A 27694-nucleotide genomic window follows, 5' to 3' on the forward strand; every position below is an offset into this window, starting at 1 on the left:
TGCCCTCAAGGGGTTCCCATTTGTGTTCTTGAAGCATCTCCATAATGCTTACGTATTGTTCAAACCTACAGGTAACAAATCTAGCAGTCAGCCTCTGAATTGTTTCGACATACTCGTTCAAACCGACCTAGTGTGGATTCCAAACCCTCAAACAGTATTCAAGAATAAGTCAAACCAGTGCCCTATATGCTGCCTCCTTTACAGATGAACCACACTTTTCTAAAACTTTCCCAACAAACTAAGGTCAAACATTTGCCTTCCCTACCACAGTTCTCACATGCTCATTGCATTTCATATTGGTTTGCTACATTGTGCCCAGATATGTCAAGCAGTACACCGCTAATGCAGCATCCGAATATTACATGTTTGTTTTTCCTACTCAGCTGCATAACTTACATTTTTCCACATTGAGAGCCACCTGCTCAGCTGCTTGTGTTCTGTATCAGTGACCTTGCTGACAACATTGATACCACCTGAGATTTTTCGCAGATGATATCGCTATCTGTAATGCAATACTCTCTCAAGAAACTGCAGAAATATTCAGTAAGATGTTGATAAAATTTCAGAGTTGTGTAAGGTTTGGCAACTACTTTAAAGTTTCAGAAATGTAAAATTGCGCACTTCACAAAACGAAAGAAAAAAAAATAAATAATGGTATTCTTTGTTAGCAATATTACTAAACAGCAGTTGGTCAACTCAACAATTGCCGGTGTGTTTCAATTTTTGGAGGTATTTTTGTAGATAAGAGACTTTGATGAGAGACTTTGGTTCAAAGATGTAATATTTGGGAAATTTAATCAGTCTGCAAAGGAGATGGCTTACAAAACACTCGCATGATCCATTCTCAAATATTACTCAAGTGTTTGGGGCCTGTACCAAACAAGACAAACAGGGGATATGGATTGTATACAAAGAAGAGCAGCATGAATAGTCACAGGGTTGTTTCACCCATTTGAGAGTGACAGGGATGACCAAAAACCTGAACTGGTGGACACTTACAGATATATGCAAACTATCCTGAAAAAGCATACTTACAAAGTTGCAAGAACTAGCTGTAAGTGATGAATCTTGTAATGTACTAGGGTACCCTACATAATGAACCCTGTAGTGACCTATGTGATTAGACTAATTACAGCACCCACAGATCGATTTAAGTACCCATTTTACCCATTCAGTTGGAACATTAAGAAATCCTAGAATGTGGTAGAATAGCAAGTACCCTTTGCAGGTGCTTCAGTGATTTGCAGAGTATGTATGTAGGTGCAGAAGAGAGGCAGCAGCCTTAACAGTAGATGCAGTGACACCAGTCCAGATGTTTGACTGAAGTGGCATTGTAATATTAGCCAACATGACATTGTTATGTTGGTACTGCAGTTACTGAAAAAAAGGAGAAACATATATCCCAAGGACTTTAACTCTTCTCAGTGGTTTAATGATGGTGGAATCCAACAGGATAAACACTTCAGTTTGGAAATTACTCCCCCATTCCTATGTTTGGGTTTGGATACTTGCATTGGTAAGAAAGCAGATTTCACATTTTAAGATGTTGGAGTTTGAAATATTGGATCCTTTATACTTACAGGTATGTTATAGAACTTAAGGGAAATGCAGGTTACATATTGTGGGAACTGGTGAAATGAGATCGCAGGAAGAACAGCATTTCACACCAGGTGAGTACAGCAGGAGGGGGCAGAGGAGATGTACATAGAAAACGGGAAGGAGGTGACGGACAGAGAGAGAGGGAAGGAGGAGGAGATGGACAAAGAATGGGGTTGGGAGAGATGGAGAGAGACGGGTGCTTGTTTCATTTCTTTCTTTTCCATTTATGTGACGGGCACAGCAAAGTGGGGTCAGGTTTTAGATTAGATTAGATTAGTTTACGTTCCACAGACCCGTGCTGAGGAGATCCTCGTGGATGTGGAACATGTCAATTTTTTTTAAAAAGCTGAAATAACAATACTAATAGTATGAATATACACAATACATCATTTGTTTCTATTAAAAAATTCGTCAATGGAGTAGAAGGAGTTGGCCACTAGTAAATCTTTCAGGCTCCTTTTAAACTGATCTTTATTTGTAACTAAATTTTTTATGTTTACTGGCAAATTATTGAAGATGAGTGTTCCTGAGTAGTGGACCCCTTTTTGAACTAAAGTAAGTGCTTTTAAGTCCTTGTGCAGATCATTTTGGTTCCTGGTATTGTATGTATGAACTGAGCTGTTTGTTGGAAAAAGAGATATATTATTTAGGACAAATTTCATTAATGAGTAAATATACTGAGAGGCAGTAGTTAGTATACCCAGTTCTTTGAAGAGGTTTCTACAGGACGTCCGTGAATTTACTCCACAAATAATACGTATTACACGCTTTTGGACTCTGAAAACTTTTGTTTCACTTGAAGAGTTACTCCAAAATATTATACCATATGACATTATGGAATGAAAGTAGGCAAAGTATGCAAGCTTTTTCATTTTTATGTCGCCTATGTCTGCTAACACTCAAATTGCAAATACAGATTTGTTAAGGCGTTTCTGCAGTTCTGTGGTGTGCTCTTCCCAACTGAATTTATTATCAAGTTGTAATCCCAGGAATTTAAGACTGTCAACCTCTTCTATCTGCTCTTCTTCGTATTTTATGCATATGCTGGGTGGAAACCTCATACAGGTTCTAAATTGCATATAGTGAGTCTTTTCGAAGTTTAATGTCAGTGAGTTGGCTTTAAACCATTTATTAATATCCATGAAAATATCATTAGCAGATCTTTCTAGAACTACACTTGACATACTATTTATTGCAATACTTGTGTCATCTGCAAACAAAACGAACTCTGCTTCTGGCAGTGTAACTGATGAGAGATCATTAATGTACACATGAAAAAGCAATGGCCCTAAGATGGATCCTTGTGGGACACCACATTTAATTTCTTCCCATTCTGATGATGACTGATGACTTAATTCACTAGTACCTTGCACTGACACCCTTTGTTTCCTGTTAGTGAGGTATGACTTGAACCATTTTGCAGCACTGCCCGTGACACCATAGAATTCTAATTTACTTAAAAGGATGTTGTGGTTCACACAATCAAATGCCTTTGACAAATCACAGAAAATACCTGCTGCTTGTAATTTGTTATTTAATGAATTAAGTACATTTTCACTGTAGGTGTAAATAGCATTCTCGATATCAGAACCCTTCAGAAATCCAAACTGTGTTCTTGATAATATGCTATTTGTGGTCAGATGGTTGAGCAGCTGCCTGTACATTACTTTTTCTAAAATTTTTGAGAATGCTGGCAAAAGTGAAATCGGTCTGTAGTTTGATGGTATCTCTTTATCCCCTTTCTTGAATAGAGGCTTAACATCTGCATATTTTAGCCAGTCAGGAAATGTCCCAGTTATAATTGACTGGTTAAACAAGTAACTTAGAATTGTACGAAACTCACAAGAACATGCCTTAATTAACTTTGTTGATATTTCATCGTACCCACTAGAATGCTTTGTTTTTAAAGATTTTATTATGGACGTTATTTCTTTTGGTGAAGTGAGTGATATATTCATGTACTTGAAGCTATTTTTGAAGGCTAGTTTCAGATATTCAAGGGCATTATTTACTGATCCTGAAAGTCCCATTCTATCAGTAACGGATATAAAGTACTTGTGAAATAGATTTGCCACACTATGCCCATCAGTTACTAATGTGTCACCTACCCTTAGTGCTATTTGCTCCTGTTCCTTTCTGGTTCTACCAGTCTGCTCTTTCACTATATCCCATATTGTTTTTATTTTGTTCCCTGACATTGCTATCTTCTTCTCGTAGTGCATTTGTTTAGACATCTGAATTACTTTTTTTAATGTTTTACAGTATTCCTTGTATTTAGCTAAATCATCAGCATTGGAGCTATTCTTGGTCGACAGATACATTTTCCTTTTTGTCTTACAGGAAATCTTTATTCCTTGTGTAATCCATGGTTTTATTATAGACTTCTGTTTTATTTGAGTAACTTTTAGAGGAAAACAGTTTTCAAACATGGCACTGACATTGTTCATGAATGTGTTATATTTTTCATTCATGTCATGAGCACTATAAACATCTTTCCAGTTCATATCTTTGAGCAGTTTTCTAAAACACTCAATTTTTGGTTGATTGACTACTCTCCTGTACTCAGATTTAGCAGTCTTGATAATCTGCTTAGAATTTACATCTAAAACAAGGAGCTGCATGTCATGATCTGATAGTCCATTTATAACAGATTTTATGATATGATTTTGTTCCTTTGATTTGTCTATAAAAATGTTATCAATGGCTGTCCTTGAGGATTTAGTGATCCTAGTTGGAAAGTTTACCGTGTGAGTTAGATTGAAAGACAACATTACTAACTGCAGTGAATGTTTACTGGAAGATTGCATTAGAAAATCTGTATTAAAGTCACCAGCAATCAAAATTTCTTTGTTTCTTCCTGTTAAATAACCCAAAAGAGCTTCTAGATGATCTTAAGAATAGATAATAATTTCCTGCAGGTGCTCGGTAAATAGTTATTATTATATAGGATCTGTTATGGAACTCTACTTCTGTTGCACATGCTTCTAGATGCTGCTCCAAACAGAATTTATTAATGTCAATGTTCTTGAATTTATGGCAGTTTTTGATAAATGTGGCAACTCCTCCTCCATCCATATCTACTCTGCAGAAGTAGGAAGCTAGCTTAAATCTTGAAATGTGTAACATATCTATGTCAGTGGTCACTTGATGTTCAGAGAGGCAGATTATGTCAATTTGGTTAGATGAATTCATTTCATCGATACAAATGAGTAGTTCATCAACTTTATTTCTAAGTCCCGGAATGTTCTGGTGTAATAAAGATAACTGATACTGCATACTAATGGGATTGTAACTGCTTTGGCGAAGATGAACTGGCAGTTTCTGATTACTTTCTGTTAAACACTGTTTAAATGGAGGCTGTATGATAAAATCCGACTCCTGTTCATCTGTTTTCTCAAACTGAGTGAGTGTGCGAATCTCTCTTAAAACTCGTTTTCTTTCCCCCTTCCCTATCCTAAAAAAGGCATCCCTCTGACACCTGTGACCACTGGTATTTTACCACTTGTGCCAGTGTCCCCCCTTAAGTTTTCTGCAATCAACCCAGACAGTTTTCCCTTCCCTTTCCTATTGAGGTGAAGGCCATGCCTAGTGTAGTCCCACCTATCGATAGCATCCACAGGAATCAAACCAATATGGGACCCTATATCCGTCCTAAGCAGCCACTCCAACTCCAAGTTCACCCTCCCTACGGAAGAGTTCAAATGAGGCCGATCATGGCGTCTCAACACAGACACAAATCCCACACTCGTATGCTTCGTTGCTGACGCTATCTTCACCAGGTCACTCTCTATTGAATATTCAGAGTCTCTGCCAATGCTATTTCCCGGACCACCCACTATAACCACGGCATCCTCCTTTGTGAAATCCTTGCATAAAGCACCTACATCTGTTACATGACCCAGATCTGCACTAGGCTTGAAAAAGTTTGTGACCTGGTACTCTGGACCTAGATTTTCCTGCAGTAGTTGGCCAACACCTCTACCATGGGAACTACCTAACAACAGAACTTTCTTTCTCTTTACCAATTTCCCTACCTTTTTCAAGTCCTTGAAAGCTTGTTGTGCCCTTTCTACAGCTTCAGCTACATGAGGCTCATCCGATTCTGACTGAGGCAACAGGTCAAATCTATTTTCAAGATTTATGACAAAGCTGTCTGATGCTCTCCTTTGCCTGTTCCCCCTATTACCTGTTGCCACATCCCACCTCCGTTCACCCTTCTCCCTCTTTAACCTGTCCAGATCCTCCCTTGCCTTGTCTAGGTCAGCTTGAAGAGCTGCAATTTTCCCTTCCTGTTCCAATATTTTCCTATCTCTACTGCAGATCCTACAATACCACTGGTGAGCCTCATTTATGTCCCCATTTCCCACGCCACTACATTCGCCCCAATGAAAGAAACTACAGCACCCATCACACCATACCCCGGAACTAACGATCCTACGGCATGTCACACACTTCTCACTCATGGTAAAAACAGAAATCGTATAAGCTGATTTAAGTAGTGCCTAAAACGTAAACAAAGGACCCTAGAAACTATTCAGGCAGATATAAATAAATTGAAAGAGTACTGAATAAAAATAACTGGTGATTACGTATAACTCACTGTTTACTTACGATACGCGCGCGTGAAATTAAGCCTAAAATCCATGCTATAGGCGCGAGAAGGAAAATAAACTTCTTACCCCGTTTAATCTTCTTTAACACTTCACTAACACTTCCACTAATGTGGAACAGGTAGGTGTTATATGAAATTGGCTGAGCACACAAATGGACACAGAAGTTTTCTGTCATGGGGACACACAGTGCCCAGTTGCTGAGCATGCTCTGCAGCATGGCTCAAATGGACGGAATGCCTCCTAGACCATATGGGTACTTGAATCCTCCCACCTGGTGTTAGCTTCTCTGAACTGTGGATATGGCATTTGGTCTCTACATCTACATCTACACGACTACTCTGCAATTCACATTTAAGTGCTTGGCAGAGGGTTCGTCGAACCACAATCATACTATCTCTCTACCATTCCACTCCCGAACAGCGCGCGGGAAAAACTAACACCTAAACCTTTCTGTTCGAGCTCTGATTTCTCTTATTTTATTTTGATGATCATTCCTACCTATGTAGGTTGGGCTCAACAAAATATTTTCGCATTCGGAAGAGAAAGTTGGTGACTGAAATTTCGTAAATAGATCTCGCCGCGACGAAAAACGTCTTTGCTGTAATGACTTCCATCCCAATTCGCGTATCATATCTGCCACACTCTCTCCCCTACTACGTGATAATACAAAACGGGTTTCACTTTTTTGCACCCTTTCGATGTCCTCCGTCAATCCCACCTGGTAAGGATCCCACACCGCGTAGCAATATTCTAACAGAGGACGAACGAGTGTAGTGTAAGCTGTCTCTTTAGTGGCCTTGTTGCATCTTCTAAGTGTCCTGACAATGAAACACAACCTTTGGCTCGCCTTCCCCACAATATTATCTATGTGGTCTTTCCAACTGAAGTTGTTCGTAATTTTAACACCCAGGTACTTAGTTGAATTGACAGCCTTGAGAATTGTACTATTTATCGAGTAATCGAATTCCAACAGATTTCTTTTGGAACTCGTGTGGATCATCTCACATTTTTCGTTATTTAGCGTCAACTGCCACCTGCCACACCATACAGCAATCTTTTCTAAATCGCTTTGCAACTGATACTGGTCTTTGGATGACCTTACTAGGCGGTAAATTACAGCATCATGTGCGAACAACCTAAGGGAACTGTTCAGATTGTCACCCAGGTCATTTATATAGATCAGGAACAGCAGAGGTCCCAGGACGCTTCTCTGGGGAACACCTGATATCACTTCGGTTTTACTTGATGATTTGCCGTTTATTACTACGAACTGCGACCTTCCTGACAGGAAATCACGAATCCAGTTGCACAACTGAGACGATACCCCATAGGCTCGCAGCTTGATTAGAAGTCGCTTGTGAGGAACGGTGTCAAAAGCTTTCCGGAAATCTAGAAATACGGAATCAACTTGAGATCCCCTGTCAATAGCGGCCATTACTTCGTGCGAATAAAGAGCTAGCTGCGTTGCACAAGAACGATGTTTTCTGAAACCATGCTGATTACGTATCAATAGATCGTTCCCTTCGAGGTGATTCATAATGTTTGAATACAGTATATGCTCCAAAACCCTACTGCAAACCGATGTCAATGATATAGGTCTGTAGTTAGATGGATTACTCCTACTACCCTTCTTAAACACTGGTGCGACCTGCGCAATTTTCCAGTCTGTAGGTACAGATCTATCGGTGAGCGAGCGGTTGTAAATGAGTGCTAAGTAGGGAGCTATTGTATCAGCGTAATCTGAAAGGAACCTAATCGGTATACAATCTGGACCTGAAGACTTGCCCGTGTCAAGCGATTTGAGTTGCTTCGCAACCCCTAAGGTATCTACTTCTAAGAAACTCATGCTAGCAGCTGTTCATGTTTCAAATTCTGGAATATGCCATTCATCTTCCCTGGTGAAGGAATTTCGGAAAACTGCGTTCAATAACTCTGCTTTAGCGGCACAGTCTTCAGTAACAGTACCATCGGCACTGCGCAGCGAAGGTATTGACTGCGTCTTGCTGATTGTGTACTTTACATACGACCAGAATTTCTTTGGATTTTCTACCAAATTTTGAGACAATGTTTCGTTGTGGAACCTATTAAAGGCATCTCGCATTGAAGTCCGTGCCAAATTTCGCGCGTCTGTGAATTTTAGCCAATCTTCGGGATTTCGCGTTCTTCTGAACTTCGCATGCTTTTTCCGTTGCCTCTGCAACAGAGTTTGGACCTGTTTTGTGTACCACGGGGGATCAGTTCCATCTCTTACCAATTTATGAGGTATGAATCTCTCAATTGCTGTTGCTACTATATCTTTGAATTTGAGCCACATCTCGTCTACATTTGCATAGTCAGTTCGGAAGGAATGGAGATTGTCTCTTAGGAAGGCTTCTAGTGACACTTTATCCGCTTTTTTAAATAAAATTATTTTGCGTTTGTTTCTGGTGGATTTGGAAGAAACGGTATTGAGCCTAGCTACAACGACCTTGTGATCACTAATCCCTGTATCAGTCATGATGCTCTCTATCAGCTCTGGATTGTTTGTGGCTAAGAGGTCACGTGTGTTTTCGCAACCATTTACAATTCGCGTGGGTTCATGGACTAACTGCTCGAAATAATTTTCGGAGAAAGCATTTAGGACAATCTCGGAAGATGTTTTCTGCCTACCACTGGTTTTGAACAAGTATTTTTGCCAACATATCGAGGGAAGGTTGAAGTCCCCACCAACTATAACCGTATAACGTGTTCTACGTATCCTCACATCCCGCGACTCTCATACTCTCATGGACTTGAACTCTATTTTCTTCTATTTATTTTTATTTCCTTATCTCTCTCTCTCTCTCTCTCTCTCTCTCTCTCTGGTTTTGGTACTTCCCTGTCTCCTTTTGTGCTTTGCTCCAAGTTCTTGATCATTTTACTTATCATTTGTCTCTTCTTAATGTATATTTATGCTGCTCGCCATTAAAATTGCAGTACCTTGAACATGGCACGTGACAATAGCCAAATTTGCGTGAAGTGTGCTATGTGCTTGGATATGGACGTTGTTAGCATTCCAGTGTGCCTGTACAAAGTAGGTAGCAGTAATGTCATCTGCACTTTGTATACAGGGTGAGCCAAAAGTCAATGAACATTTGACAGTGCACTAATTCACAGAATAATATAGGTAAAAAGATAAAACTTGACACACATGCTTGAAATGACGTGAGGTTTTACTGAAACCAAAGTAGAGTGCAAAAAGTGGCCAACAGTCGATGCTGGACAGGAACACGTCAGTGATGCCACACGAGAATTGTGCATAAAATGTTTAGCACATCGTTTGGTGGGGATCACATGCTGAGCCGCCACTTTCGTCACGCTTGACCTCACACTTCCCCAGACCTCAATGTGTGTGGTTATTGGTTGTGTCCATTACCTGAAGTTGGAAGTCTCCGGCAATTGCGTGACCTCATTAGGAACGCTAAAAGACTACATCCGACGACAATTTCTCACCATACCTGCCGATATACTGTACGGTGCTGCTCTCAACATTGTCCATTGACTACAGGTATTGTTGATAGATGACGACTGACACAATGAGAATTTGTTATAAGTTACCTTGTCTTTTCTACAAATCAATTGTTATCCTAATTATTGCTTTTGTGTTATATGAACAACAATTTGTTGGTTGTTTCATGCACTTATTTGGTTTCAGTAAAACCTCTTGTCATTTCAAGCATATGTGTCAATTTTTACCTTTTCACTTGCATTATTCTGCAAACCAGAAAAAAAAGCATATGTCACACCTCTCTAGAAGGATGGTGGTAGAAGTGATCCACAAACCTACCATCCAATATCCTTGACACTGATGGGTTGTAGAATCTTAGAACATATTCTGAGCTCAAACATAGTGAGGTATCTTGAACAGAACGACCTTTTCAATGCCAACCAGCATGGATCCCAAAAGCATCGATCATGTGAAACCCAACTTGCACTTTGCTCATGTGACATACTGGAAGCTGTGGATTTACGGCAGTCAGGTAGATGCAGTATTTATTGATTTTCAAGTGTGCTCCAGGGGAGTTTGTTGAGACTCTTGCTGTTCATGTTGTATATTAATGACCTTTCAGACGATATTAACAACCACCTCAGAATGTAGTTATCTACAATGAAGTATTATCTGAAAGAAGATGCATAAATATTCAATCTTGATAAGATTGCAAAGTGGTGAAAAGATTGGCAGCTTGCTTTAAATGCTCAGAAACGTGAAATTGTGCACCTCACAAAATGAAAAAAATAGTAATATATGACTATAATATCAGTAAATCACTGTTGGAATTGGCCAACTCCTACAACTACCTGGGTGGAACACTGTAGGGATGTGAAATGGAATGATCACATAGGCTCATTCATTGGTAAAGCAGGTAGTGGCCTCCAGTTTATTGGTAGAATACTGGGGAAGTGCAATCAGTCTACAAAGGAGATTTCTTAAAAATCACTTGTGCTATCCATCCGAGAATATTGCTCAAGTGTGTGGGACCCCTTCCAAACAGGACTAACAGAGGATATTGAACTTATTCAGAGATGGGCAGCACGAATGGTCACAGGTTTGTTTAATCTGTGGGAGAATATCACAGAGGTACTGAAGAACTGAACTGGGAGACCCTTGAAGATAGACGTAAACTATCCCGAGAAAGTCTATTAACAAAGTTTCAAGAACTGTCTTTAAGTGATTACTCCAGGAGTATACTATAATCCCCTACGTATCACTCACATAGGGATCATGAGGATAAGATTAGAACAGTTACAGCACACACAGAGGCAGTCAGTCAATCATTCTTCTCATATGTGAATGGACTGGGAAGAAACCCCAGTAACTGGTAAAATGCGTTGCACCCTGTGCATGCACCTCATGGTGATTTGCAGAGTATTGATGTACGTGGAGAACTATTTAATTTTCAAATGTTAATGAACTTTTGGGTCACACTGTCTAAAGCAATCTTACAAACCTGGTTTCTCTGTCAGCTATTGTATTTGAATGTTGGTCTTTTATGAGAAGTCTATTTTACGCCTCATGTAAAGAGGAACATCCCCCAGTATGTGATGGAATTTAACAGTGGCAGGATTGTGGCCCATGATGACAGCATTTTATTGCAGTATTGCTCATAGGGTTTTTTTTAGGATCATAAGACTGCCATGTGAAAATAGAATGAATGAAGTCAGAAGGATCACACTTAATGCTATTTAATGCTATGTGGGATCTCAGCAGCCTCGTGTGACTAGCGGCTGAGAGGAGACATTATTCATTCATTGTGCAGGAGTGTACAGCTATATAATGTACCTCGAGTGTTGTTCTCATTTGCAGTAAGAACAGTATACACACAGTAGCATCTGCATCATTACAGACTGTCAGCATAGCAACCATTGTTGTGACTTCTCTTGGCATAGAAACAGAGAGGGTGTGCTGAGAATGGTGCACCCAGTCACAGCAGAGGACAAAGTAGTGGCACAGAGTAGTGTTATCAGTCAATTCCCAGTTCTGTGTCACAGTGGACATATCCTTACGAGAAGGATGCAAGGAGAGTGAATATTGCCAAATAGCATTCCTCATTATCACGCATATCGAGCGCCAGGTGTAATGATATGGGATGCCAATTGGGTACATGACACAACCGCCTCTGGTTTGGATAGCCAGTAATTTGGACAGCAGTTGTTACGTTTGACTTCTAAGGCCAGAGGCTGTGCCTTAGTCCCTGTGATGTTATATTTCAATGAGATAATGTGAGGCCATGTGTTGCCTGTTCTGTCCTGACATACTTAGATACAGAGGCTGCCAGACTGTTGCACAGGTCAAAACATTCTCCAGATTTTGCACCCATTGGAACATCTATCACATGTCGCTGACAAAAACGTGTGCCACAACTCGCCAGCCACCGTTTGATGAAATGTGGCATCAAGTTTAAGCACCCTGGAATGACATCCCCATATCTGCTACCCAAGTTAGTTTGACCCAGTGCCTAGCCAGGTTAGTGCTATTTTTCCTGCCAGAGTTGACAGCTCTGTGTACTAGATTTTGGACTCTGTGTAGTACCAAATCACCTGCATATTCAATCCTGCATTCTTCCCACTGTAATTTATATGCAAAATTTCATTATTTGTTGTTCTTCCTATTTTAACCCTTTCATGGTTAAAATTTGTTTTGCATGTATTTGAAAAATAAAAGATCATAAACTGTCTTCGTTTCTGATAAATGTTTCAGTTTCACTATAAAAAAAAATTTAAGGTGATCAATCTTGAAAGTCAGTGAAGTGGGACACACATGTCCTACAAACCTTACTAGATCCATGTTTTCATGTGAACCAAAGATTTTCAGAGTTATAGTTGTAATTTTAGAATGATTGTATCAGGATGGCAAATATGGAAAGAAGTGTAACAAATTAGTACCAAAACACATTTATTCTTCTGACAGTAAAAAACATGAGTTTTCAACAGAACATTTGAAGATGGATGTGACATATCTCAAACCAGTATTTTCTACATTGTTCCAAGTTTTCTGATGCATGTATGTCCCACTACATACAGACTATGTACAAAGCAGCAGAATGACAGATGTGTAGTGATGTTTCAGAACAGTGTTTATTATGTATAAGTAAACACTATTAGTTAGTTCAGACATTCCTGGGAATGGTGAAGATGATGACTTGATCTGATTTCCGTGAAGCAAACACTCACAGCCTTCTATATATCCCTCCCATGGTGCTTAGTATATTTCTCCAAGTTTCAGAAGCACCTAGCTACATGGTAGCAGTAAACAGATATGGAAGACAGATGTCCCAGAACTCAGATCTGTGTGTATTACTTTAGTACCACAAAAGGGTTGACTGAAGCTGGCACAGTGCTCACAAGTGTACTGTAATTGACGTCTTACTCTCTGATGCCTTTCCCTTTATCTCTTCTCCCCTTGTCATTGCAACATCCTGAATCCTGAGGTCAGAGATACCTGCACCTTCCCCTAATCTGTCCCTCTTTACACCCTTTGAAGAAAAAATAAAAAGGGGAAAAAAATCCAAAAGCTGGAATAGTATATGTGTGTGTGTGTAATTTAATTGTAATTAAATCTGTTTATTGGCTTGTCTTTCACACCAACACAAACTACTGTTTTCCACCTTCTGCTTCACTATGAGTGACCTTTATATAATTAGACTGTTGTTTCCTTTTTCCTTCTACTGGTGGCACTTCCTTTATATATTGAGCTACTATTCCTGTACATAATCCATGCTTATATTTATTATAAATTGTTGATAAGGGAAGGACAGTTTTAAATTATATGAATTGGAACTGGTTTATAAAACCACCTAATTTTTAGTTACTAGCACTAGTAACTCAAAATTATTAGGTTTTCTAAACCAGTTTCAATTTAGAAATATTGCAGTGTTTACCTGGCATGTAATTGCAAGTCTGTTTTTTTGCTTCAGGAACATCACCACTCCTAGATATGGTCTTCAGATGCAGAAATCACTTTTCAAGAAACCTGTACTACAGAAGCAAGGGCATATGCAGCAGAAAGCATTTAGTCATCAATCAACCCCTAAAGTGTCACTGAAACTGAGCCTCGGTTTTATAACTGCTCTTGGAATAAGGCACTGGGCAGGCAATTTGAAAGTTCTATGTCAAGCTAGCAATGAAGGCACCAGGCTTGTTGGAGTAGACAGCCAAATTCCCGAGCCCAGTTTCGACTGGAAGAAGTTCTTGGGGATGCTGTGGCCACACGTTTGGTACCTCTTGGCAGCTGTGGCGGTGTGTGTAACTCCTCATCATACCTAAAGGTTCATTCAGGATATTTCTCCCTAAATTTCAGCATACTGCATTGGCTCCAAAATTAATTACTTTATTAGATTATACTTGTCAGTGTGTTGTTTGACCTTTTGGCAAATCTTAAGAGTTATTTATGTGGATTCTACCTTGATTTCACATTTTTATTGTACTAAATCACATAGTTTTAACATCTTTTGTTTCTGATTAATCACAATAAAAATGTGATGTATACTACTACTACTACTACTACTACTCCTACTACTATTACTACTGCATATCAAACAAAACTGTAGGAGACATAAATTTCTGTTACATCACACTTTAATCAAACTTTCTGTAGGTAATAGTTTTCAACAAAGATAAATGTTATGTTAGGTTGAGGAATGTCATCTTTACAAGGTAAAGCATTTTTAGTCTTATGGTATTCTCAGAGCTGCATATGTATATGTGTGGCTTTGTGCTCCTCTAGTCCAGTGCAGAGTACTAGGGGTACGGGTTAATAGAAGTGGAAAATCTTGTTCCTCATTAAGATACACATGCTGTTGGGAAGTGGAATACCTGAAAGATTCATTTGATTGAATTTGACACAGAGATGGCAGCTTCTATTCATTGGTAATGAGGTGCATGTAATATTTTAAGCAAGTATTGTGTCTCGTAATTGTGGTTATCTTCAAGAGGTTAAGTTGTTGCTGTGACCTCCAGTCGAAAGACTGATTTGATGCAGCCCTCACTCTAGTCCGTCCTATGCAAGCCTCTTCATCTCCAAATCACCACTGCAACCTTCCATTTGAATCTACCTACTGTATTACTGCCTGAGTCTCCTCCTCCCCTCCGACCATATTGCCATATTGACTATCCCTCACTGCCTTTGGGTGTGTCCTGTCAACCAGTCCCTTCTTTTCATAGGTGTTCACACTGCAACAAGTGGGATACAGTTCTCTCTCTCTCTCTCTCTCTCTCTCTCTCTCTCTCTCTCTCTCTCTCTCTCTCTCCAGAATTCTCATGCATTTGTAGAAGCAATTCCTTGTGATTCTGCTAAACATCTCATTTAGCCCTATCTGCTAAACATCTCATTTAGCCCTATAAAATTTAGCTCTTGTGGCATGACACACCTCAAAACTAACCAACTCATTTATATGAAAAATGGCAAAATTAGTCTTGCAGCCCATGGATAAATTTCTGGTGTCACATTTGCTTCTTTTAGTCAGATTCTGCCATAAGTTTATTTTCTTCCCAGTTTGATTCAGTAACACCTCATCCATTATTCAATCTGCCCATATAATCTGCAGCATTCTTCTGTAGCACCACATTCGAAAGGCTTCTGTTCTCTTCTTGTCTGAACTTTTTATCACCTAGATTTCACTTCTGTACAAGGCTACACTCCAGACATTTACCTTCATAATAGACTTCCTAACATTTAAACAGGTATTAGACGTTTAAATTCCCATTTTTCAGAAATGCTTTTCTTGCTATCGTCGGTTTGCATTTTTATCCTTTCTACTTTGGTCTTCAGTAGTTACTATGCTGCCCAAATAGCAAAACTCGTCTAATGCTCTCTGTGTCATTTCCTAATGTAATTCCATCAGTGTTACCTGATTTAATTTGACTACATTCCATTAACCCCCCCCCCTTTTTTTTTCCCCCCATCTTATAATCTCTTTTCAAGACACTATCCAGTCCATTCAACTGCTCTTCCAAGTCCTTTGCTTTCTCTGGAAGACTTACAATGTCATCAGTAACCCTCAATGCTTTTTTTTCTCCCTGAACTTTAATTCCCTTACAAATCTCTCCTTGGTTTCCTGTATTGTTTGCTCAAGGTACAAACTGCATAACTGAGGGACAAGGTACAACCCTGCCTCACCGTCTTCTCAACCACTGCTCTCTTTGACCTTCGACTCTTCTGATTGCAGTCTGTTTTCTGTACACATTGCAAGCAGAGATATGTTCCCTGTGTTTTTTTCCCCGCTACATTCAACATTTCAAAGAGTGTAGTTCAGTTAAAAACTTACTAATGCTATAAACAAAGGTTTGCCATGCTTCAACCTATCTTCTAAGCTATAACACAGGTTCAGGACTAAATATCGCAGAATGCTCCAAATTTTTAGGTGCGCATATTGATGAAAACCCAAACTGGAAGAAGCGTGTTACTGAGCTTCACTAACAATTAAGTTCAGAACATTTAACGTTGCAGCGCATCAGCAAATAATTTAATGATTATAAAGAATCCGCCTCAATTGCAAATAAAAACCAGATGTTGACCTAGGTTTCAGCGTGGATAACCACACCTTCTTCAGAACGCACTAAAATTACAAACTGCCTAAAGAGGCATGGTCCAACATTAATACAGAACACCCAGTGTTGGAGCATGCCTCTTTAGGCAGTTTCTAGTTTTAGTATGTTCCGGAGAAAGCATGGTTGTCCGTGCCGAAACTTAGGTCAACATCCGATTTCTGTTTGCAATCAAGGTGGATTCTTTATAATCATTAAATTGAGTTCAGCTTCTTTTGGTCTTCATATAATTGCTAGTCTTGGAAACAAACAAATCAACCTTTGGCATATTTAGCATATTTCCGCTCAGTAACTTTTTATGGAATAATTTTCTGAGCTAACTTATCACTTAGCAAGAAAGTATTGATTGCACAAAAGTGAGCAGTAAGAATGATGTGTGCTGTTCACTGGCAGTTGTCATGTAGACACCACTTCAAGGAGTTGGACATTTTAACTGCACCATCACAATACCTATCCACAAATAGTTCTGCTCCACCATATACTCATGCGTTTTCTTATTCTCCAACCACACCCACCAACCAGCAACAAATGAGCACCCTCCCCTTCATTACCTACTGTATGCTGGACTGCCACAGCATTATCATATCATCTACCAGGGCTTTTACTACCTTCTATTATACTCTGAAATGAAGACCATCTTGCCCAAATGAAATAATCCATCACAATTTGAGAAAAATAGTGATACCCATATCTACAACATTAGAGGAAAAAATCACGTTTATCATCAATTATCAAAGCTGCCAATAGCTCAGAAGGGAGTTTAGTATGCAGCAACAAAATTTTTGATCGTTTGCCCAATACCATAAAATGTCTGATAGGTAGCAAAGCAAGGCAGCAAATATAATCTAAAATCAGTTCTCCTGGAAGCTCCTTGTACATGGACAAACTTTGTTTAAAAGTTGGTAGCCTGTTTTGGGGAGGGGGGATGGGATGAGTTTTTAAGTGTAGTGGCATAAGAAGAACTTAAAAAAAAGTGTTAATATTAATAAACTTAATCATGTATACGTGTAAACTGATGCATTACAAATCATTCTGACAAAAGAATCATTCAAATGATTTGTGGAACATATAGCTAACTCTGTCTCAACACAGCCCTTTCTCATGTATGGGACTCTGCTAAGCTCATATGAGAGCTAGGATTTACCATATTGTCAGTACCTGTTTTGTTCTTTTGTAGGAGAGTTGCTAGCTTTGTTACATTTTTTTATATTTTGTGTGTGCGTGGGCATGTGCCTGGGCGTGTGCGTGTGTGCATTTGCGTGCGTGCACGAGAGAGAGAGAGAGAGAGAGAGAGAGAGAGAGAGAGAGAGAGAGAGAGAGAATTAGAAAGTTATCAGTTATCAAACACCTCAAGTTTTTATTTATTCTCCCTGAACTGTAATCCTATTTCACCTTGGTTTCCTTTATTGTCTGCTCAATGTGAAGATTGGAAAACATGGGTGATAAGCTACAACCTTGGGAGAGCCAGCCATGACAAAACTCTTTCATCTGTTGAGCAAGATGTACAAGGCTGGTGAAACACCCTCGGACTTCAAGACTGATGTAATAATACCAATTCCAAAGAAAGCAGTTGCTGATAGGTGCAAACAATTACTAAACCATCAGTTTCATAAGTAATGGTTGCAAAATACTAATACAAATTCTTTACAGAAGAATGGAAAAACTGGTAGAAGCCGATCGGGGGGAAGATCACTTTGGATTCCAGAGAAATGTAGGAACACACAAGGCAATATTGTCCCTATGACTTCTCTTAGAAAATAGGTTAAGGAAAGGCAAACCATCATTTTATAGCATTTGTAGACTTAGAGAACGATTTTGACAAAGTTGAGTGGAATACTCACTTTGAAATTCTGAAGGTAGCAGGGGTAAAATGCAGGTAGCGAAAGGCTATTTACAACTTGCATAGAAACCAGACAGCAGGTGTAAGAGTCGATGAGCATGAAAGGGAGGCAGCGGTTGAGAAGGAAGTGAGACAGAGTTGAAACATGTCCCCAGTGTTATTCAGTCTCTACATTGAGCAAGCATTAAAGGAATCAAAGAAAAATTTGGTGTAGGAATTAAAAGTCCAGGGAGAAGTAAAAAAAATTGAGGTCTGCCAGTGACATTTTAATTCAGTCAGAGATAGCAAAGGCCTTGGAAGAACAGCCGAATGGAATGTACAGTATCTTGAAAGAAGGGTATAAGATGGACATCAACAAAAGCAAAACAAGGACAATGGAATGTAGTCAAATTAATCAGGTGACAGTGTGGGCAGCAATCTGCAGTTATTCATTGATGATAATGTACTGTACAGGAAGGTGTTGAGGATAAGTGATTGTAGGTTGATACAAGATGACATAGACAAAAGTTTTAATTGGTGTTGTGAATGGTATCTGGCTCTTAATGTGGAAAAATGTAAATTAATGCAGATGCGTAGGAAAAGCAAATGCTTAATGTTCAGATACAGCATTAGTTGTGCCCTGTTTAACCCAGTCACACCATTTAAATATCTGGGCATAACAATATGAAGTGGAAGCTCAGGTGGGAATGCCCGGAGGGATTTATTTTGAAGAATGCTGCTGAGAAAGTTTAGAGAACTGGAATTTGTAGCTGACTGCAGAACACTCCTACTGCCACCAACATTCATTTTGTGTATGGACCACAAAGATAAGATACGAGAAATTGGGGCTCTTATGGAGGCATATAGACAGTCGTTATTCCCATGCTCTATCTGCTAATGGAACAGGAAAGGAAATGAGTAGTTGTGGTATAGGGTACCCTCTGCCATGCACCGTATGGTGGGTTGTGGAGTATGTATGTAGATGTAGATGCTAAGGGAATTAAGAATATGAGTTTTGTTATTTGGACAGCAAAATATTGGAAGATGGCTGAAGTAGAGAGGATATAAAATATAGACTAGTAGTGGCGAGAAAAACGTTCATGAAGAAGAGAAATTTGTTAACATCGAATATAGATTTAGTTGTTAGGAAGTCTCTTCTGAAAGTATTTGTGTGGAGTTTAGCCGTGTAGGAAAGTGAAACATGGATGACAAACAGTTTAGACAAGAAGAGAATAGAAGCTTTTGAAATGGAATCTTCAGAAGAAAGCTGAAGATTAGATGATAGATCACATAACTAATGAGGAGACACTGAATAGGCCTGGAGAGAAAAGAAATATGTGGCACAACCTGACTGAAAGAGATCGCTTGATGGGACACATTCTGAGACATCAAGAGATCACCAAATAACATTGGAGGGAAATATGGGGGCTAAAAGTTGTAGAGGGAGACTATGAGATTTAGAAGGATGTTGGTTGCATTAGTTATTTGGAGATGAAGAGACTTGCACAGCATAGTGTAGCATGGAGAGCTCTACGAAACCAGTCTTTGGACTGAAGACTGCAACAGCAATGTGCTACAACCTTTGCTTCTGCCCTTGACTCTTAAAATTGCAGCCTACTTTTTATACAAGTTGTAGATGACCTCTCATTCCCCGTCTCTCATTGCTACTACCTTTAGAATTTCATGGAGCATATTCTGGTCAACATAGTTAAAAGCTTTCTTTAAGCCTGCAAATGCAGTAAATGTAGGTTTGCTTTTCTTTTGTCTATTGACCCAGATACAGTAAATTGTAGGTTCAGTAATTCCTTGGATATTCCTACATTTGTCCAGAACTTGAACTGATCTTCCCCAAGTTCAATTTATGCCAGTCTTTCCATTCTTATGCAGTTAACTTCTCTCAAATCTTGTTTTAGTATTTATTTTTGTTAGTGAGCTTTGAACTGTGTAGCTTTTAAAAAATTTCCATGTGCACGTTGTTCCAAAACATGATCACACCCCCTGCTTTCAAAAATTTCATTTCTGGTAAAAAAGTTTTTAATAGTTTCTATTTGTTTCTTATGTGCACACACTCTCTGTTTATACTTAAATGATCTTCAAGCTAGGTTCATTTTCAGTTCACTATTGTTTTTATTGATCTAATGTGTGTTATTTGCCATTCTCCGACAACTGATTTTGTTCCTTCCTATTCATGGCATCTAGTGCAGTAAACTCTTTTAATCTAGTTTATTCTTTGCTTGTAAGCTGGGCAACGTATATGTCAAGAGGACAGGAACACACAGAAACTAAACATTCCAAAAATTATTTTATATAAAGAACATGAAATTTAATGGTAAACACTCACTGTATAGTTGAGACATTGAGTGGAATGGTCCATCTGAAGTGATGAACAATAGTCTTCCCAATATCTTTAAGGTCTTATTAATGCCTTCACAGACTGACAGCACCCCCTTGAATCTAGTCAACAGGTAGTTCTCCTGTAGCATATCCATACGTGCTCCTAACACTCCAACCACCCACACAAACCAGCAGCAAACAAGCACCTCACCTTCATTACCTACTGAACTCTGGAGTGGAACAGCGTAAGCACATTATCTGCCACAGGTCGGACTGCCTTTCTTTGTGGTCTGAAATGACAAAGCTCCTTCCTATTGCTCCCAAAACTGCCTTCTATTTGGTGAAAACAATATCCTGGTCCATCCTTATGCCATGTCTACCTCCCAATCCCTTACTGTAACGGTCATATCTCTGTGAAAGATCCGGATGCAACACTTGTCCTGTGCACCCACGCAGCACATCCTGTTGCAGTCCCCTCCCCAGCATATCCAAACACATCATAGAAAGGGCTACTTGCGGAAGAAGCTGTCGTATACTGTCTGCCTCTTCTGCACAGCCTTTTTTGTGGACATAACTACCAACCAACTGGTCACCGTAAAGATTGGCCATTGTCAAATCATGGACAAGAGCAGAGTGGGCCATCCAATTGCAGAGCATGCTACAGAGCACAAGTTCAGTGGTGCCTGCTGCTACTGCTTCACAATCCATACACTTTGGATTCGTGACCCCCTTCCATCCATTATACAAGTTTCTCTAAAGTACATAAATGGTGCATTGTCTTTTAAAACAAAGTATGTTGTCTGAAACATAGGCATGAGGTTAATCTTGTTATTGTGTCTGTCTTCTGCTCAACGTCTCAACTATACAGTGAGTGGCTGTCTTTGCTCCAATGCTCATCTTTCATCCAGAACTTTCCAATATCATAATTGCGGTTTTATGTTTTTGTAATAATCTGTGCCTGCTTTTACGAGTGACGCATGAATGCACTACTTAATTGGTTCTTTCTTCTTGCAGAGTGCTCTGGTTGTGGCTGTGCTGAATATACAAATCCCTCAGCTGCTGGGTGGGGTGATCAATGTGATGGCAACGTTCATACAGGGGAAGGAAGGAAGGCAGTTCAGCAGTGATATGAGAGCCCCTGTTGTAAGGCTTCTTGGCATGTATTCATTGCAGGTGAGCAATTGTCAATAACATTCTCAGTGGATGTTGCTGTTTAGCCAACTTCTTTGTTTCTTTTTCTCCCACTTCATTCTTCCTTTTGAAGGAACTTTGTGTAGCTACATCTATACTCTGCAAGCCCTCTTACGTTGTGTGGATGAGGGTACCTGTGGTGTACCACCGTCATTGCCCCTTTTCCTTGAACCATCACAGATGGTGAATGGGAATAATTATTGTCAATAAGCATGATGCATCCTTCTCATTGTCTTTTAAACTCTCTTCTTCTCAGTATCTGTCTAAATTTGTGGTAGCACAACAGTGCAAACTCTTTTGTGTTGTTTTCTGTCGTGCTGCCACACAATTTTTTCTCTTTCATACAGTTTCATTTTTGTCTGTGACATTTTGAATTTGTTTCCTTTCTCAGTTACTGTTTTTCTATCAACAATAATTAGAAAACTTAAGGAGAGAGTCTTGCAGTGGAAATATCTTTCAACAATTTTAGTTGTATTACCTGCGGAGAAATAAACAAGGTATATTTTCAACAGTTAATCCCAAATAACACAATTTCAGGGGCATGAATGATTTTAGGTAATCCCGGCTTCTTCTGGAGGCAGGTGAGGAGTAATGGAGAGCTGTATTGTACCAATTGTTCAATTTAGTGGAATATATTGTCACTTGCAGTCCAAGAATTTCTAAGAAATTGGTAATTTAATCATCTTTAGTTGCATACTCAGTTTGTGCTAATGGATCTGAAAGAATTTTTGGCATCTTCAGTAGCTAAATGATAAACTGACCAAAGCATCTGTTTATGTCCTCATTGGTAGTCGTATGCAAGGGTGATGGGATCCTTCTCTGATAACTCAGTTGATGCTGTACTACCACTGGATTCATATGCCACTTCATGCTGTATCTTCACTGTGCCAACCACTGGGTCCTATTTCTTGCTTCATAAAGCAAGAAGTTGGAAATCCCTACCAAATCAAAAGAAAATTAAAATTATACACCTCATCACCCACTCTGTTTACAAATTATGTGAATATCTATGATCAGGAATTGAAAGGTTCCTATAATTACATGGCAAGTAGCAGTGTTTGTTATAAACCTGCCTGACACATTGTAATGAACTGTAAACAGAACTCAGTATTTACAAATACAATAAAATATTTCATTTGAAAAGTACTATTGTAATCTAATTACTGATAGCAGATAAACAGCAGCTATATAATAAAACGGAGGAGGAAGCACCTTTCTTTCTTGACTTGATAAAATTTAGCTGTAATAAGCATGAATGGTATTAAGCAGCGCAGTGGTAATCAGCTGTTAATACAGTATACAGTTTAAGTTTGTGACTTCTGTGTCTTTCACATACTTTGACTCATTCCACATCCCTGAAGGCTCTTCCTGGTGGGATCAATGGGAATTAAGTGAATGCTTATGTGAACAGAATCCACTCTATTTTTTCTGTATTCCATCTTTACACACTTACTTCTTCTTCTGATTGTTTTCTCTGTCTGTCTGTCTGTCTCTGAAGAAAAACAGTAGAGGTTTTGTGGGCCTTCCTTGATGCAAATACTTTTTTTCTTTCATTCTCCCTAAACTAGTTTCTGTGAAGGCTAATCATTACCAATGTAGTTTTTTAATTAAAAAAAAATATTCTTCAACTTGTGAATTACAGCATTTTTATATGGTGAAACAAGTTAATTTTCTAAATGTCCTTTCGAGTTAATTTTTATTAAATAAAATACTTCCTAGTTTTATCTGCCCTACGCACTACTGCTTGAGTAGTTTGTTATACATTTCTCCTACAGCATGCCATCTGCAGTGTGAGTGCTTATTATGAATGAAATTTAATTTGACTTGACTTAATGTTTAGGGATGGATGGCTGAAAGGTGTGGATGAGTATGTTGAAAAAACGACATGAGGACTGGACCAGAATGAACTCGGTAAGATGATGGGGGAGCAGGACTAGATGGCAAGGCTAATGTTCCAAACAGACCCAGTCTGGGGCTGGAAACTGTTAGTGATGATAATGATGATGACATAATGTTTACATTCCCAAACTGTGAAAATAAGGCTGCAATATGGAGATTTGTTGATTAAACAAATTTTTCCATTACAGTCTTATTTTCAGTATTGGAATTTAAAGTCACAATTATTATTAACGACAGGCACTCATGCTGCAGATACCATGCTGTAGGAGAAATGCACAAAAAAGACAATGTAGGAAAGATAAAAAGTGGAAGTTATTGTATGTAATGTTAACAAGAAAACTAGATCAAAACATCATTTAAAATTTAACATGTCCCACTATGTAACAATTCCATATTTCACACATTATAGAATAAAAGAAAACCCACCAATGATGGCAAGTAATAAACTAAACTAGTTTTGTGGAGAACAAATGGTTTCCATTGAGGCAAGACCCATATGTTTGCTTTACAAGGTTATGCTAATGTCATTCTTGTCACTTCTTCATACACTGTGCACAGTTACAGAAGGAAGAAAACTGTCATAGGATCATTGTGTTTTTGGATACAATGGTGTGGCCAGAGTACTGGTTGAACTCATGCCACAGGCTACGAAAAACAGAAAGTACTCAAGCACTCTTGTTATTCCTTCAACTGTATACTTAACTATGAAAATGTTAGTTGATTGGACCATGGCAGATATAGTGCACACTGTTCTGACAAGATGGGGGACATTGCACTCGTCATACTCAGGGATGCGTTGTGTGAACATGACGACAGTGAGGCAGCTGTCAGATTACCAGTGAATGTGCTTCTCTACCCTCCCTCACCACATCACAATTTTGGTGCCTGCCACATGTAGTTTTGGGTACCAATAATAATAAGGAAAGTCACCCTGCTCGACAATCTCGTACTTAATCAGCAGGCATCTGAACATGGTGATAAGTCTAATTGCCTAAAATTCACAAAGAACTGGCGATTGAACCTGTCAGAAAATCCTACAAGGATGGAAAGTATTTTGTCACTTTTTCCTTCTGAAGGACATTAAATTGATTGGGTTGTTATTTTAGACCAAACACTTTTTCATAGACCATTTAAAACTTACCATAATTGTTCATCAGTTTTTTCTCCATAACTGGTTTCTTTTGAAGAGTTTTGAAATGTTTCATATATATCTGGATTTTATTGAACTACGTACACACTACTTGTCTTGTGTTTCCAGTATAAATAACAAAAACACAAGACCACAAAGAGCTGATAGTTACTAATTAGAAGCAGTGTTGGAGCTGTCACTTATGAAAACATTGATACTGGTCATAAAGTATGTAATGCATACTTTTGTCTCAGTTTTTCATTAAACATTGCTGTCCAGGTTTTCATATTCAGTAGTTGGCTACAAGGACAGGAATAAATTACTTTGATCTGCAGGATATTTTTCCTGCCGCAGTGATGTCGGAGATTTGATGTTTTACCGGATTCCTGATATTCGCGGTACACTCGTTAAGTGGTCATTTGGGAAAATCCCCACTTCATCGCTACCTCGGAGATGCTGTGTCCCATCACTCGTGTGCCGACTAGAACACCACGTTCAAACTCACTTAAATCTTGATAACCTGCCATTGTAGCACCAGTAACCAATCTAACAACTGCACCAGACACACATTGTCCTATATAGGCGTTGCCGATTGCAGCACTGTATTTTGCCTGTTTACATTTGAATATACATGCTTATACCAGTGTCCGTACAGCTGCCCACATTCACTGCCTCCTTTTCTTCCATTTTCAAACAGCCAGTCCAGAAAACCGATGCCACCACACGAACAGAGGTTGCTAGGACAGCACTAGCTCTTGTATTTATCAGTGCACCTTTGCTGCTGCAGTTCCTTTGGAGCTTTCCCTCTCCCTAGAACTTCAGAAAAGGCTGTAGTTGCTTACATCGTAGAACTTCGTGCCCTCTCAAGGTCAAGTCTTGCCCTCCACCCAGTGCTGCCACTGCCACTGTTACTCCTCATCTCTTCCCCTGGCTACGTACCTGCAACCAGTAGCTGTTGTAGATCATGTCTGTCGGAGGATCTTGTGTAGCAACTCCCATGATCATTTTTCCTACTGGGAGACTACAATACCCACTGTGTCTTGTGGGACGTGACCTCTACTTGCCCATGGGGTCGGGTTTTGGAGAGCCTCATGATGTCTCATAAGCTGTGCATCCCCAATGTGGGTGTTCACACTCATTTCTGTACTGCTAGTAGGTCATTCACAGCCATCGACCTTTCTTTCTGCTCTCCAGCCCTCGCAGACTCTGTTCAATGGGAGGTCACTGGCAACCTTCATTCTACGACCATTTCCCACTCCACATTCATGTTCTGGATGGAGCGATCTGCACCTTGGTGGTCAGATGAGTGCCGTTCAGCAATCCGGGACAGATGTGCAGCTCTTAGATAGTTTAAATGCCACATGACAGCAGACAACTTCATAGCCTTCAGAGTCACAAGAGCAAAGGCTTGACACTTAATTAAGGAGAGCAAGAAAAGATCATGGCAAGTGCTCCGGGACTCTATCAGTCATTCCACTTGTTCTATGAACGTATGGGAAGTGATCCAGAGGATTTCCGGTAAACACAGTCATTTAGCAATAGCAGCAGTGCTGAAATAGGGGTGTCTACAAGCAACATCTGTACATGTCATTCAGATTCCGGCAGAGCATTTTGCGAAAACTACAGCCAGTGCCAGCCAAGATCCACCATTTCACCATTACTGTGCGACTGTAGATAGGGGCAAGAGGACTTAAGGTACCATGATTCTGAGTCTTACAATTGCCCTTTCTCCATGTGGGAGCTGGAATCGGCACTCTGAGACTTGTTATACTGAACCTGGTCATGATCAAATCCGGTACTGCGTGCTTCCACATTTGCCACCTGTGTCAAAGGAAATACTCCTCAAATGTTCTAATCTTATATGGCAGTCAATTTCTCAACTCGTGGATAGAGGCACTTTTGGTACCTCTCCTCAAACCAGGAAAGGACGGCACATCTCCCAGCAGTTATCGGAGTATCGCCTTAACGAGCGTTTTGGAAAGACCCTGTAGCAAATGGTTAACAGTCATCTGGTCTGGTTGCTAGAGACCAGGCAACTCCTTAGCCACTATCAAGGTGGATTCCGGGAACTTTGGTCCACTGTTGACAACCTGACCCTGCTATTCAGCAGGCTTTCCTACGTAAATATCACTGTGTCAGCATATTCTTCAATATCAGTAAGGCGTAAGATATTACTTGGAGACACAGTATTCTCACACAACTGCATCAGTGGGGCTTTCATGGCCACCTCCCATTCTTCATATGGTCTTCCCGTCTCAGTGGTCTTTTAGGACATGTGTTGAAGACATGCTGTTAGATTGTTTTGAGCAGAACAGTGTCCCTCAGGGCGGTATTTTAAGTGTTCCTCTTTTTGCCACATCCACAAACAGTATCACATCTACAGACCAATCCCATATCCAGTCTGTGTGCTGAGAATGGTGAACTGCCACTCACCATTCAGTGGCAGCTCCTCATGGTATGTTAGGCATGTAAGTTTCTTGCAGCTTGTCTTCATCCACTTCATCCACATACACTACTGTTGCTTGTCCACCTCTGAAATGCCTTTTCTCCACCCATCCACAATCCACAATGCCATTTGGGATCTGTGTGCGATGTGTGCTGGAGTCACTTGGTTTGGAGTATGTACGACTGCAACGCCAGGCTTTTAATTGTCAGCATTCCTGGTTAGTGCTTTGACTCATGATAATTTTAGAATTGGTGCAATACAGGAGAGATTGCACCCCTGCTTCAGTTGTTAATGACATTTTATATGAGCACAACAACTATGTAGATGGGTCTAAACAGGGGGCCTCAGTTGGTTACTCTGCCGGATTGTGTCCTCAGGGTCCAACTGCCTCAAGAATTTACTGTCTCCAATGTAGAATTATATGGGATATTGTGGGCCATAGGGCAGATGAGACGTTCTTCCAGTGCTAAATTTCTTGTCCGTTCTGATTCTCTGACTGCCCTTCACTCTCTGAAACATTTGTACCCAGCAGATAAAATAGTACAGAATATCCAGGATGCCCTCCTCCAGCTATTACAACTGTGGGGAAGGAGGTGTTTTTT

General features: G+C 39.7%; 1 protein-coding gene across 1 annotated transcript in view; it reads left to right on the top strand.

Moving 5' to 3' along the window:
- The window catches only part of LOC126262950 (mitochondrial potassium channel ATP-binding subunit-like), a 119842-nt gene that overhangs the window by 11828 nt on the left and 80320 nt on the right, over positions 1-27694 (top strand). The window contains exons 2-3 of the mRNA XM_049959891.1: positions 13646-13967; positions 21442-21600. Of these exons, the coding sequence (XP_049815848.1) occupies positions 13646-13967; positions 21442-21600 (481 nt within the window). The remainder of the gene's footprint in view (positions 1-13645; positions 13968-21441; positions 21601-27694) is intronic.

This window comes from Schistocerca nitens, chromosome 6 (assembly GCF_023898315.1).
Source record: "Schistocerca nitens isolate TAMUIC-IGC-003100 chromosome 6, iqSchNite1.1, whole genome shotgun sequence".
NCBI classification, from domain to species: Eukaryota; Metazoa; Arthropoda; class Insecta; order Orthoptera; family Acrididae; genus Schistocerca; species Schistocerca nitens.